Source organism: Lynx rufus, unplaced genomic scaffold, assembly GCF_022079265.1.
Source record: "Lynx rufus isolate CCGP_SWC_20201006 ecotype Redwood Valley unplaced genomic scaffold, mLynRuf1.p SCAF_4, whole genome shotgun sequence".
Taxonomy (NCBI): domain Eukaryota; kingdom Metazoa; phylum Chordata; class Mammalia; order Carnivora; family Felidae; genus Lynx; species Lynx rufus.
This window is the reverse complement of record NW_025814856.1, coordinates 46,790,998-46,806,192: the sequence shown is the minus strand read 5'-3', so window position 1 is coordinate 46,806,192 and position 15,195 is coordinate 46,790,998. Positions and strand designations below refer to the sequence as shown.

General features: G+C 37.1%; 1 protein-coding gene across 1 annotated transcript in view; it reads right to left on the bottom strand.

The window, feature by feature from the left end:
• Nucleotides 1-15,195, bottom strand: part of ARL8B (ADP ribosylation factor like GTPase 8B) — a 48,585-nt gene that overhangs the window by 10,891 nt on the left and 22,499 nt on the right. Inside the window, exons 2-4 of the mRNA XM_047095610.1 lie at nt 3,007-3,087; nt 1,999-2,072; nt 1,499-1,592 (exon numbers count right to left, since the gene is read on the bottom strand). Coding sequence (XP_046951566.1) covers nt 1,499-1,592; nt 1,999-2,072; nt 3,007-3,087 — 249 coding nt within the window. The remainder of the gene's footprint in view (nt 1-1,498; nt 1,593-1,998; nt 2,073-3,006; nt 3,088-15,195) is intronic.

Sequence of the window (15,195 nt, the reverse complement as noted above, 5' to 3'; positions counted from 1 at the left end):
CCCATTCTGACAGGGAAAGAGAATCACCTAGATGACTTTCCAACCAGAAAAATTACGTCCAGTGTTTAGAACCTGCATGTGGTCACCGGATTTACTCTGTGGTGTGGGTCTGGGTATCTGGCAGCTGCTGAGCTTCCTTGTTCCAGCCCATTTCCTGAGCCTGCTTATGTGCTGCCTTCTCAGAGCTACCCAATGTCCTTTCAATGAATTCCTTTCTGCTTAAGTCAGCTTTCTTTTGCTTGCAACTAAGAAGACTCGTGATGACTTTAAGGCTGATGTTTACTTACGGTATATAGAACCAGGTTTTAAAACAGGAGATAAAGAATTGGCTTTGAAGTCAGATAGACATGGATTCAAAACCTGGCTGCACAACATACAAATGTTGCCATGTAACCTTGAATAAGTAACAACTTTTATGAAGCAGGGATAACCATGAACCTCATTATGTTCTGAGAATTCACAGAGATAATACACCTCAAGTCCTTGACATTCATTGTCATGAGGCTAAATCCTGGTCCTTTTCCAGCATTCTTGGCTCAACAAAAGGCACCACCCTCCGCACAAATGCATGAACCAGAAAACTAGGAAATTATTCTTTACATTTCCTCTTCTAACCCATTATCAAGTCTGAGGACAGTGTTCCTAAATATCCCTAATACCTGTTTCCTTCTCACCATCTTGTCTACTACCACCCTAATTCATGGTACTATAATTTGCAGTACAACTTCAACAGCTTCCTAAAACTGTCCTCCTTATAGTCCTTCTTGACCCTTGAATCTACTCTCAAACTGAAATAAGTGACTTAAATAATAAATCTGATCATTTCAAATGTTACATCAGCCTCCCACACAGTCCAGTCCAGCCCAGCCCAGCCTAGCCCAGCCTCCTCTAGTGTCCTAGCTGCCTCATAGCTCACCACCCTCTCACTTTGCTGTGTGTTCTAGAGAGACTGGCCTCCTCTCAGTGCCTTGCTTCCTCCTTCCAAAGGCGCTCTCTTTGTCTACAACTCCCTTCTCCTCCAATCGTCCCAACCAACCCTCATTTGCCTCCATATCCCTCACGATTCAGCTCAAGCATCACTTCCTTGGGGAATCCTTCTTTCTTCCCTCAAACTAGATCAAATCTCTCCTCTAACTTACAACTTTCATGGCCCCTTGTACCTCTCCTTTGCAGCACTTATCAGAGCTGTACTATTCAAATGATTTCATCGCATCCACCTTTCCTACTAAACCACAAGCTCCATGATGGCAGGGAGCATGATTCTATTCACTTCTGTTCATTACTGTATCCCTAGGACTGAGCACTGCTCCTACTGCATATAGTTTAAGAAATGAATAAATAGCACAGTGCCCAGTATATGACTCATATTCAATAAATATAAGCCTTTTAAGACTTTAAGACAGAAGACATTTTACTGGTTTGAACATAACATAATCAAAGAATTATACTTCTAATAATATATTATAATCATATAATATACCAAAAACTCCATACTTACTGGAATTCCTTGTAACTGTGGTTTATCTAGAAGATTATGTAGCTCATTTCGAGAGGCTTCTATCTTTTCACGATCTGCAGCATCTATCATGTAACTTAAAAAAAAAAAAAGCAGTTTCAATATGTCTTCTCCAAATTCTCTGATGATCACAATCAGGAATAAAGGTTTTTAATTTTAAGATTTACACTACTGAAACTGTTAATCAAAATAAAGGCCTACATAAAGAGAAGCTCAGTACCCAAAAATACTTTTAAATAGACTATTCTTAGGTGCTAAAACATGGCAGTAAAACATTTCTATCCCTCAGCTCTTAACTGCATAAACAAAAGACATAAATAAAACTCTCATTTATGATTCATTTTTTCAAGTTTCATATTAATGGAATTACACTAAGAAAATATCTGAGGAAGTTACTGTGTGAAATAAAAATTGAGACTTTGAGTATTAAAAACAACTTCTCTTCCTGGAAACCTAAATTGACGTTTGTAAAAAGTGCTTACACAATGGCATTGACTCCTCTGCAGTACCGTTCCCACATGCTCCGGAATCGGGGTTGTCCTCCTATGTCCCAAATCTTTAAACCAAGAAAGACAATTCTTAAGAAAGATATTTCAAGTAATAACGGAAGGAAAAAATTACAAGAGGCGGAGAAAGATTAGGCAGGTGTGCTTATTTCCACAACGTTAGAGCCAAACTACTCCTGAAAAACTTGAGCTAATAAAACAAGCTCTTCATCTAGAAGTTCTTGGGGCCATTCTAAACTTTATGTTCAAGGGTGCCTGGGTGGCTCCGTCAGTTAAGTGTCTGACCGTTGATTCCAGCTCAGGTCATGATCTTACAGTTCGTGGGATTGAGCCCCACATCAGACTCCATGCTGACAGCACAAAGCCTGCTCAGGATTCTCCCTCTCTCTCTCGGCCCCTCCCCCTGCTCATGCAACCTCACGCTCTCTCTCTCTCTCTCTCTCTCAAAATAAATAAACATTTTGTAAAAAAAATTATGTTTATAGTTTTATAAACTTTCCAATTTTATAGTTTTAATTTTAGGGCTTAGTAACAAAGAAAGAGAAAACTAGGTTACCACATATATACCACAAATATAATACTAAATTACCAATATTATAAATAATAAATTATCTTTCAATATAAAATACTACCCATGAAATAATGTAACACTACATCCCAAACATGGGATTTTTATTTTTATTTACATCCCAAACTAGGGATCTCAAACATGGGGTTTTTATTTCCTAGAAACATTTAGACCCTAAACATTATTCTGCCAAACCATATGTTTAATTTTTTTTTTATGGCACTTAACCATTTCAACTTACACATTTTGATCTATTAGAAAAAGAAAAAAACAAAACAAAACAGTTGATTTACATTCTTTCGAAACTTACCCATTCATGAGTTAAGAAGTACAAATAAGCATGTAAAAAACAAAGAAACAAAGATTTCTAGCTATGTATGCTAACAATTTAAGTCAAGTATGGCAAGATAACATACCTTTATTGTGACGTTACCTTTAGTTACCTTCCTCATGTTGAAGCCCACTGTGGGTATCATATCTTCACTGAATTGACCTGACTGAATGAAAGAAAACATCTCAAGTTAGATTAATCAATATTTATTAAGATTCATAACATGGTATAAGCTTCAGGCATCAACAATGTTTCTGTAACCATTTTAGTATTTAACTAATTTTTTAGGGGTGGTAATAATGTCTTAAGAAAACACGCTTTAGGGGCACCTGGGTGGCTCAGTCAGTTAAGCCTCCGACTTCGGCTCAGGTCACGATCTCGCAGTCTGTGAGTTTGAGCCCTGCATCGGGCTCTGTGCTGACAGCTCACAGCCTAGAACCTGCTCCAAATTCTATGTCTTCTTCTTGGTCTGCCCCTCCCCTGCTCACGTTCTCTCTCTCTCTCTCTCTCTCTCTCTCTCTCTCTCTCTCTCTGTCTCTCTCTCTCTCTCTCAAAAATAAACATACATTACAAAATTAAAAAAAAATACTTAAAAAAAAAAAACACGCTTTATACCCCTAATTCTTGAAGAGATATATTTTGTTCATACAAACACATTTCCCCCATTTAAAAAAAGATATTTTGGGAGCACCTTGATGGCTAAGTCAGTTAAGCATCCAACTCTTGATTTTGGCTCAAGTTGTGAGTTCACAGTTCATGGGATCGAGCCCCAAGTTGAGCTCTGCACTGACAGAATGGAGCCTGCTTAAGATTCTCTCTCTCTCTCTCTCTCTCTCTCTCTCTCAAAAATAAATAAATATTTAAAAAATAATAAAAATTTTTTACGTATATCCTTAAATTTAAAAAAGAATTATTATACAACTATGAAGAAACATTTATTAACTTCCCCACCTGTACGTAAATGTTAACACACAAAGTAGGAAATCAGAAGTAAAACTTCAAAGTTTTCCATTTTTAGCATTTAAATTATTTTGACAATAACTATTACAATTCATGGCTGAATAGCTTTTCCAGGTTTGTCTTGTAACAAGGCTTATAAAATATTTTGCCATTTCTTTTAAAGAGATGATTTTATTTATTTATTTATTTATTTATTTATTTATTTCATTTAGTTATTTTTTGAGAGAGACAGAGAGAGAGAGGACATGAGCAGGGAAGTGGGGCAGAGGGAGAAAGAGAATCTTAAGCAGGCTCCACACTCAGCACAGAGCCCAATGTGGGGCTCAATCCCATAACCCTGGAATCATGACCTGAGCCGAAATCAAGAGTTGGATGCTCAACCAACTGAGGCACCCAGGCATCCCAAATTATTGTCACTTTATAGGTTTTCCTTTTATGTAATCAATTCTGTTCTCTTTTTGGTTTATGACCTTCTTGTCATAAAACTGAAGTATCTTCTAATAGTATTTGAATGACTTTTTCTTTTTTTTAATTTTATAACTCTTTTTTTTCTAAATATACATACAAAGAAGTACACAAATCGTAAGTATGAAGACCAATAAATAATCACAATGAACAACTGGATTAAAGACAATTACCCACATCAAAAAAACATAACATTCCAGAACCTCACAGTCTTTATCTTGCCCCGTCTGAATCACTATTTCCTACTCTTCACCCAAAAGTTAATCCTGTTCTGACTCCTAACACTACAGAGTAGTTTTTACTGTTCCAGGACTTCACATTAATAAACTCTTACGACATAATATTTTGTATTTCTTTCAACATTATGCTGCCTGCAGTTTGTTCATTCTCATTGCTGTAAAGTATTCCACTATAGTAATAGACAACAATTTATCCATACATTCTGCTACTGAATGACTTTTTTACATTTAAAATGTTCACCCATCTGGAATTTGATTATACAGTGCAAAAAAAGCTCCTTTTTTCAATCATCTCACTCCTCATTTAAAAATGCATGCATTCCTGGGGTGCCTTGGTGGCTCAGTAGGTTAAGGGTCCAACTCTTGGGGCACCTGGGTGACTCAGTCAGTTAAGCATCTGACTTCGGCCCAGGTCATGACCTCACAGTTCATGAGTTCAAGCCGTGCATCAGGCTCTGTGCTGACAGCTTAGAGGCTGCAACCTGCTTCAGATTCTGTGTCTCCCTCTCTCTCTTCTCCTCCCTCACTCATGCTCTGTCTCTGTCTCAAAAATAAATAAACATTAAAACTTTTTTTATTTTTTTAAAGAGTCCAACTCTTGATCTCAGTTCAGGTCTTGATCTCAGGGTTGTGAATTCAAGCCCTGCACTGGGCTCCACGCTGGGCACAAAGCCTACTTAAAAAAAAAAAAAAAAAAAAAAAAATCCACCCATTCTTAACTAATTTGAAGTGATTTGCCAAATGCCATACAGAGACAGTTCTATTTCTGAGTCCTCAATTCTTTTCCATTAGTCTGTTTATTTTAAATTAGGATTAGATGAATTACTGTAGCTTGTGCAATGTATTACACTACATAGAAGATCAAGAATTTGGAATGGTTCACTGCTCACATTCCAAATAAACTTTAGAAATTCATATTTCAGTTAAAATACTGAATGGAATTATATTAACTGTATCTAATCTGAGAAGGATTGCTCTGTATCAATTCACAATATTTAACTATCAAATCTCTCCATCTCCAGGCACATGGTTTGTCCACTCAAACATTCAAATCTTTTAAATCCTCAGGAAAGTATCATAATTCTCCTACCAGCTCTTTCACGCTTCTTGTCGTATTCTTTACCTTGACTGCAATTACTAAGTACATCAAATGAGTCACAGTTAATACTAATTTTATCTATTTATATATTTTATTTACCCAATATTAATTTCTCAGTTGACCTGACTCTTACTTTTTAGGTAAACAGCCCAGGATTATGAAATCTCTCAAGACAGGAATGGTTAAACAAATACGACTATTTTCAAGGTCCTAACACTGGCCAATTGTTTGTTGTGACCTTATGCTAGCCACACATGATTCTAAAACAGTCTACAAGCCCCAAACACAATGAATTCCAATTTTATAAATTAATATCCTCTACATAACTCCAAAGTTATACCTCACTCCCCCATCCCATTCAGTGGAATTTAGGCTGATTTCAGAAAAAAAAGATGTTGAGGCACTTGGGTGGCTCAGTTGGTTAAGCATCTTCTGCTCAGGGCATGATCCCACAGTTTGTGAGTTCGAGCCCCACATCAACTCTGTGCTGATGGCTCAGAGCCTGAAGCCTGCTTCAGATTCTGTGTCTCCCTCTCTCTCTGCTCCTCCCTTGCTCGCACGCTGTCTGTCTCTCTCTCTCTCTCAAAAATAAACTTTAAAAAATTTTTAACTAAATGATAATTTAAAAATGAAAGAAAAAATGTTAACCACAATCACTACTTTCATTTATATTAGACATAATTCTCAGAAGTTTCACATATGACTAATATGAGAAAGTCAAGTCATGACATCAAAACTAGTCTTGATGCAACAACAAAAATATAAACTGATTTAAAAAGGAACAAAGGCAACACCAAAGGCACTATCCATGATAGCAACAATAAGCTGGACTTCATTAAAATTAAAATCTGTCCTGTGAACAAGAGTTAGAGTTAGTAAACAGGCACAGAGCAGGAGAAAATATTTGTAACAGATACTTCCAATAAAGGACTGTTATCTAAAATATACAAAGAACTTTTAAAACCTCAACAATATGAAAAGAAACAATCCAATTAAAAATGAGCCACAGGGGGCACGTGGGTGTATGAACATCCCACTCTTGATTTCAGCCATGATCTCATGGTTTGTGAGTTCAAGCCCCACGTCAGGCTCTGTGCTGATACTGCGGAACCTGCTTGGGATTCTCTCTCCTTTCTTCTCTCTGCACCCCCCCCCAATAAATAAATAAACATTAAAAAAATATTTAAAAAATGAGCCACTGACCCTAACAGATACATCACCAAAGAAGATACAAAGATGGCATATAAGCATACAAAAAGATGCTGCAATCATACGTCATCAGCGAAATGCAAACTAAAACAATGAGATACCACTATACGCTTATCAATGAGTGGCCAAAATCTGTACACTGACAACACCAAATGCTGCTAAGGATGTGGAGCAAGAGGAACTCTCATTCATTACTGGTAGGAATGCAAAATGGTACAGCCATGGTGGAAGCAAGAAGGAATGCAAAATGGTACAGCCACGGTGGGTAGTTTCTTACAAAACCAAATATACTCTCAATATACTCTCCAATCCAGCGATCATTCTCCTTCGTATTTATCCAAAGACATTTAAAACTGAAGTCCACACAAAAATGTGCACATTAATGCGTACAGCATCTTTACGCATAACTGCTAGAAACTGGAGGCAACCAAGATGTCCTCCAGTTAAGTATATAAATAGACTGTGGCATATCCAAGAAATGGAGTATTCAAAACTAAAAATAAACAAGCTACCAAGCCACAAAAAGACATGGAGGAATATTAAAAACATATCTAAATGAAAGACTCTATCTGGGAGGACTGCGTACTCTATATGATTGCAACAAAATGACTAAAAATATGACTCCAAAAATATTCTGAAAAAGGCACAACTATGGAAACAGTAAGAAGATCAATGGTTAACAGGAGTTGGGGGGTGGGGAAGAAATGAATAGGCAGAGCACAGAGGATTTTCAGGCAGTAAAAATACTCTGCATGATACCATAATGATGGATACATGTCATTACACATTTGTCCAAACCTACAGAATGTACAACGCAGAGTGAAAAATAATGTAAAGCTACGGACCTTGGGTGATCATGATGTGCCAGTGTAAATGCATCAATTGTAACAAATGTACCACTCTGGTGTGGGATGTTGATAACAGGTAAAGCTGTAAGTGTAGGGGCAAGAGGTATACAAGAAATCTCTATACCGTTTATGTTGTAAACCTAAAACTGCTCTTAAAAAATCTTAACCAAAAATTTGTTTTAATGGGCAAAGAACTTGAAAAGACATTTCTCCAAAAGAAATACACAAATAGCTAATAAGGACAGAAAAGATGCTCAACATCACTAATTATTAGGGAAATACAAATCAAAACCATGAAGATACCACCCCAAACCCATTAAGATGGCTATTATCAAAAAACAAAACAACAAACTGCAGTGAGCATATGGAGCCATGTCCTGGTGCACTGTTGCAGGAACATAACATGGTACAACTACTATGAAAACCAGTATAATAATTCCTGAAAATTTTTGAAATACAATTACCACATGATCCAGGAATTCCACTTCTGGTTATATACCAAAAAGCACTGAAAGTAGGGACTCAAAATTGTACCTGTATACCCACGTTCACAGCAGTATTATCCATAAGAGCCAAAAGATGGAAGAAACCCAAGTGCCACTGGCAAATGAATGAATAAACAAAATGTGGTCTATTCCTACAATGTAATGTTACTCTGCCTTAAAAACCTTATTCCTGTTAAAACACAGATGACACTGAAGATATTATACTGTGAAATAAGCTAGATACAAAAAGACAAATATTATATGACTCTACTTAGGAACCTAGAATAAATTCGCAAAGACAGAAAGTAGAATGGTGTTTGCCAAAGGCTAGGGAGAAGGAGGAAATAGAGAGTTATTGCTTAGTGGGTATGGAATTTCAGTTTGGAAAGATTAAAAAAAAAGTTCTATAGATGGATGCTGGTGACGGTTACACAACAAGGTGAATGTACTTAATACCTACTGAGCTAACTGTACGCTTATTAAGAAGAGTTACGATGGTAAATTTTCTGTTTTGAGTATTTTACCACAACTTTAAAACTCGTTACTGTTAAGAAGAGGCAATTACCAGTATCATTTTATAGAACAGGAAATAAATCCCAAGGTCACATAGCAATAGTGGGTGATTCTGTTTTTCTTAAAGATTTCCACTGTAATTATATGTATTGTAATAACCTTTAATTAATGTCTGAAGTGAGATCTATGTGAGATAATGCCTCATTTGTTTGGTATCATTAGGAAAAAGATGTGCTATATAATGAAGCAGCCAGAAATGGTAGCTAAACTTTTTAAATACCAAAACTTTTAAACTAGCTTGCATAGAAAGCTTTCTAAAATGCACACATAGTTGGCTAACTTCTCACATACAATATATGGAACATGATTTAATGTGTTCTTGGTATTTGAAGGTCACTTTCCAAATGTAAAACAAGACAACTAAGTTAGATAACCTGTAAGGGCCCTTTTGGCAATAAAATTTAATGATTATGAACATCAATTATAGCACCCACTCAAAGATAAAATGATGGAGGGGGGTGGTCTGCAGTATACTGGGGTGGTGCCCCTAAACTTTCTTGGATGTTTCTTCAGCTCTTTCCTCACCAATACTTCTCAATGGTGGCAGAAGCTAACAATAACTTTTTTCTAATTCAGTTGCTAACCTGCAACGGCTGCAAATTAGGTCATCAAGTCTTTTGAATTTTTTAATTTTTTTTAAATGTTTATTTTTGAGAGCAAGAGACAGAGCTCGAGTTGGGAAGGAGCAGAGAGAGAGAAACAGCATCTGAAGTAAGCAAGCTCTAAGCTCTGAGCTCTGAGCTGTCAGCACAGAGTCCGATGCAGGGCTCAAACCCACGCACCATGACATCATGACCTGAGCTGAAATTGGACACTTAACCGACTGAGCCACCCAGGCGCCCCAAGTCTTTTGAGTTTTTTCTTTTAATTTATTTTTTAAATTTACATCCAAGTTAGTTAGCATATAGTGCAACAATGATTTCAGGAGTGGATTCCTTAATGCCCCTTACCCATTTAGCCCATCCCCCCCCCACAACCCCTCCAGTAACCCTCTGTTTGTTCTCCATATTTAGGAGTCTTTTATATGTTGTCCCGTTTTAATATTATTTTTGCTTCCCTTCCCTTAAGTTCATCTGTTTTGTATCTTAAAGTCCTCGTATGAGTGAAGTCTTATGATATCTGTCTTTCTCTGACTAATTTCCCTTAGCATGATACCCTCTAGTTCCATCTGTGTAGTTGCAAATGGCAAGATTCCATTGTTTTTGATTGCTGAGTTAATACTCCATTGTATGTACATGCGTATACACACACACACACACATACACACACACACACACACCACATCTTCTTTATCCATTCATCCATCAATGGACATTTGGGCTCTTTCTATACTTTGGCTATCGTCGAGAGCGCTGCTATCAACATTGGGGTGCATGTGTCCCTTCCAAACAGCACACCTGTATCCCTTGGATAAATACCTAGTCGTGCAATTGCTGGGTCATAGGGTAGTTCTATTTTTAACGTTTTGAGGAACCTCCATACTGTTTTTCCAGAGTGGATGGACCAGTGTGCATTCCCACCAGCAGTGCAAAAGAAATTCTCTGCATCCTCGCCAACATCTGTTGTTGCCTGACTTGTTAATGTTAGCCATTCTGATAGGTGTGAGGTGCTACCTCATTGAGGTTTTGATTTGTATTTCCCTGATGATGAGTGATGTTGAGCACTTTTTCATGTGTGTGTTGGCCATCTGGATGTCTTCTTGAGAGAAGTGTCCCCCATTTCTTCACTGGATTGTTTTTTGGGTGTTGAGTTGAATAAGTTCTTTATAGATTTTGGATACTAACCCTTTATCTGATATGGCACTTGTAAATATCTCCTCCTATTCCAGCGGTTGCCTTTTAGTTTTGCTGACTGTTTCCTTTGCTGTGCAGAAGCTTTTCTATTTTGATGAGGTCCCAATAGTTCATCTTTGCTTTTGTTTCCCTTGCCTCTGGAGACCTGTTGAAGAAGAAGCTGCTGCAGCTGAGCTCAATGAGGATTTTGCCTGCTTTCTCCTCAAAGATTTTGATGGCTTCCTGTCTTACATTAAGGTCTTTCATCCAATGTGAGTTTATTTTTGTGTATGGTGTAAGAAAGTGGTCCAGGTTCATTCTTCTGTATGTCGCTGTCCAGTTTTCCCAGCACCATTTGCTGAAGAGACTGTCTTTATTCCATTGAATATTCTTTTCTGCTTTGTCAAAGATTAGTTGGCCATACGTTTGTGGGTCCATTTCTGGGTTCTCTATTCTGTTCAATTCATCTCAGTGTCTGTTTTTGTGCCAGTACCATACTGTCTTGATGATTACAGCTTTGTAATACAGCTTGAAGTCCAAAGTCTTTTAAGTTTTTAATCCCAAATGTCTTGAACACAGAAATATGTTTAATAAATGTTTAAATAAGTAATAAATAATAACTGTGATGCATGGATTTTGTGGTATAACTACTTTATACACTTGGAAGCATTTTCTACTTCTTTCCAAGTGTCAAATCTTACTCCTCACTTTTCAAAGCTTGTGCTTAATGACTAAACTACTCAGCAACTGTTTTCTAGATAACTGGGAATACTTATTTCTATGCCACTAAAATGAGACTGGCAATTTAGGAAGCAAATAAATGCTTAAAAAATATACTACTTAGCAGTGTATCATTCTATTTACTTAAATTTAACACTTAAGTAACACCAAGAACGGTTCTTAGCACTTAATAAGTAGGATACAAGTAGCACTCACTGATTCTGTGATGATGGATGCAACTGTAGTCATCCATAAGCCAAAGTCTCAAGGCAATATTCCTGGAATTTGGTTGGACAAAATAGATTGAGGCAAAATAAAATAGTAAAAAGAAGACTATCCTCTAAGCCAGGGAATCTTATTACCAGTTATGCTACTTACTAACCACATGCAAGTCATTTTACCTTTGGAATGAAGCTATCTTATCTAGAAGAAGAGGGAACTGCAAGAGTAGGTCCAAATTCAGTTCTACCTCTAATGTTTATGATGTTGTGTTTTATTCACAAGCTTCTTAAAATACAGTTAAGCAACAAGCTTGAGTCCCACGTAGGGTGGAGAGATTACTTAAATAAATAAAACTTTCAAAATAAAATAAAAATAGGGGCACTTGGGTGGCTTAGTCAGTTAAGCACCCGACTTCGGCTCAGGTCGTGATCTCGCAGTCTGTGAGTTCGAGCCCTGTGTTGGGCTCTGTCCGGACTGACAGCTCAGAGCCTGGAGCCTACTTCAGATTCTGTGTCTCCATCTCTCTCTCTGCCCCTTCCTTGCCCACACTCTGTCTCGATCTCTCTCTCTCTCTGTCAAAAAATAAACATTAAAAAAATTAAAATAAAAATAAAAGCCTATTTCACACATGATCCAATCATCAACAACATACAAAGACAATGACTGTGTGTTGTACTGACTCACAAACACCTATACTGTTCACCTTTCCTCTATTGTCCTATAAACCCACAAAGCTACTTTGCCTGTGTTTTTACTCATTTGTTTATTTACTCACTCACTTATTCAAACAACAGAAGGAAGGAAAAGAAACTAGGAAACCTAAAAAATACCACACAATGAATATAGACTATTTAAAACAAAGGAGACAGTATGAGGTGACTGGGTATATAGAAAGGCCTCTCTGAAACAGTGACATTTAAACATCTAAAGATCATTTTAAATCGGCAGCTTCTGCAGATAACCTAACTACTGTGCTACCTGAATATCAGTAAGGAAATCTAAATTCCAGTCCCAGCTATATCACTTTAGATTATATATAGATACATACAACTTTGAACAACCCTCTTACTCAGAATGCAAAGGTTCTACCTCTCTCCTTACTGCCACTTAAGTACCTATAGCTAGTTCACTTCTTCATTACTTCAAGTGTTTACCACTCCCAACCTTTTGTTTTTCTTCTTTCCTGAGTTCCCAAAGCTACTGTAGATAGGAGTTCCCGCTCCCAAAGAGCAGGCCTTTAATAACAAGTGCATTCCTTTCATCTGAGGCAAAAAGACCCACTCCAACCCATAAGATACAATATTTAACTCTTAACTGCTGTCCTCGTCCTTACAAACCACTCAAGCATTGCCTGCCAGCAGAGACACTCTTGACATACTTCTCAGCTGAAGACTACTCCTGAATCTAAGGGTCTAGGAAAGCAAGTCTCTGGGTTTTAGTGTTAAAATTGCCAGTGTACTTTTGTTTTGTTATTAATGTTGTTAAATTATGTTAATTTGGCAAGCAATCAGGTTTGCCTTGTGGGGACTGGAGGTGGCTAGCTTACTTTTCAAGTGAACTGTTGGTAGGTTTTACGTAGTAGGATACATAGAACACCCCAAAGAGGAGAAAAATGGATTTTAAAATAGCTCTTTTTGGGTGGTAACATTAAAACTCAGCGAAAGACATTATGTTTTCTTTGACATTAGGCTATGAAAACTAAATTTAACAGATGAAAATTCTCCAAATAAGAACTTTTTAAAAGCATAATGGCATAGGGAACTCTGTTACTACTAATTAAATGCCTGACTGTCATTCCAATTCAACTCATTTTAAACAACTAATTAATCCTTACTGCCTGCTAATACCAGTAGAGCTACTCTGCAGCAATCTCCTTTATAAAGATAACTCTTGAGGATTAAAATGTTCTCAAACCCACAATTTCAATTAGGAGCCTGAAAACTCTCATCTCTGCTAACCTCCATTCTTGAAGAAAATTCATTTCAAAAGGTCTGTAATGACTATTTCCTACATTCACTACACCTTTCATTAAAAGTACTTTAATAAAGGTTTTATAAATCTATATCCAAAGAACTACTGAAGAAAAACTCAACTTGCTTGTCTGTAAAACGACTTGCTAATGAACATCCCTAGTCAAACCCTCAAAGACCATATACCACAGTTTATTTTCACTCAGATACTCAGAAATTATCACGACACAGTAATAATGTGAAAATGGACCCCAAAAGAAATCAGTGCTGGAGACCTTTAACAAATATAGTTTCTGCTAACTTGTCAAGTCACTAATATGTCTGGATTTATTTCCCACAAACATCAAGGGTCCACCATAAATCTTTAATAACACCTGTGTCTTTATATAAAAAGACTACTAATCTTCACATGGGCTAAAGCAGGTTCTAAAGTCAAAAGCATGAGTAGGGAAAATTAGCATACAGTCACGTTTTCAGGCCTTGATATATTCTACTTGTTGGTCTCTAGACGTTTCAACTTTTTTTTATTTTTACTTTTCTAACTTAAATACTTTTCATAAAGAAAGTGATTTTCTATATTTAAAAGTTTCTTTCCCTCTTTCTGGGAAAAAAATGGGTATTTAAGAAATAGAATGAGAAGAAGACCTCTATTTTCTGCTGCATGTGCCCTTCTGTGTGTCCATGTATAGCTGTTCAAAAAGAAATTACAAAAAGTTTCCTTCAAATCTCAAAATAGGCTTCTATTACTAAATCAAAAGGAGGATTCCTAGAACCACCCAAATGTTATAAATCAGTAAGTTATATATGTAACAGAAGTCCCCTAGTCATAAGGAAAACTGCTTTATGGAAAGGGTGCATCATACATAACAAAGTTTTAACCTGCAAATAAACTGTATAGTGAATTTCATACTTTTTAAAACAAGTAACAAGCCTCGTCTTCATCAAAATCTATTAAAGTAAGCCAGAATCAGGAGAAAAATAAAAATTTTAATGTAATTAATAAAGCCCATCTTAGGAAAGTTAAATAGCTGACAATCATTTCAGTACAGTTTAAAGAATCCCAGTGGGTGTGGAGTTACTAGAAGAGATCCTGTTCATTTTCTCAGGTAATTTACAACACAGTGAAATAGAGGTAGTATTAGTCTGGTGGTTATGATGGAGACTCTGGAGACAGTTATACTGAGTGGGTTATAACTCTGGTCTTACCACTCACTTGCCTAGTTATATGTCCTCCCTGCATGTTCCTTAACTTTGCAATGCCTCACTTTCCCCAAATGTAAGGGGGCACCTGGGTGGCTCAGTCGGTTGAGTGTCTGACTCTTGATTTTGGCTCAAGTCATGATCCAAAAGTTGTAGGATCAAGCCCTGCATCAAGCTCCGCACTGAGCGTGGAGCTTGCTTGGAATTCTCTCCCCGCCCCCCCTTCTCTCTATCTCTCTCTCCCCCTCCTTTCCTCCGCCCCTCTCCTCCACCTGCACACTTTCTCTCCAAAAAAAAAAAAAAAAAAAAAAGGATTAGATAAGTACACTCCACCCTATCTCTTCCACTGAAGGTAACTAAAATCCCTGGACAGAATGTATGCAGCACCTGAGGGCTGTTCAGAGTGTAAGTGGCAGCAGATTAGAAAAGGAAATCAGAACTTAAAAAGCACAAATAATCTGGTGCTATTTCCTAGTCGTTTTCTTTCCTCCCATCTCCTATCCTGTAATCAA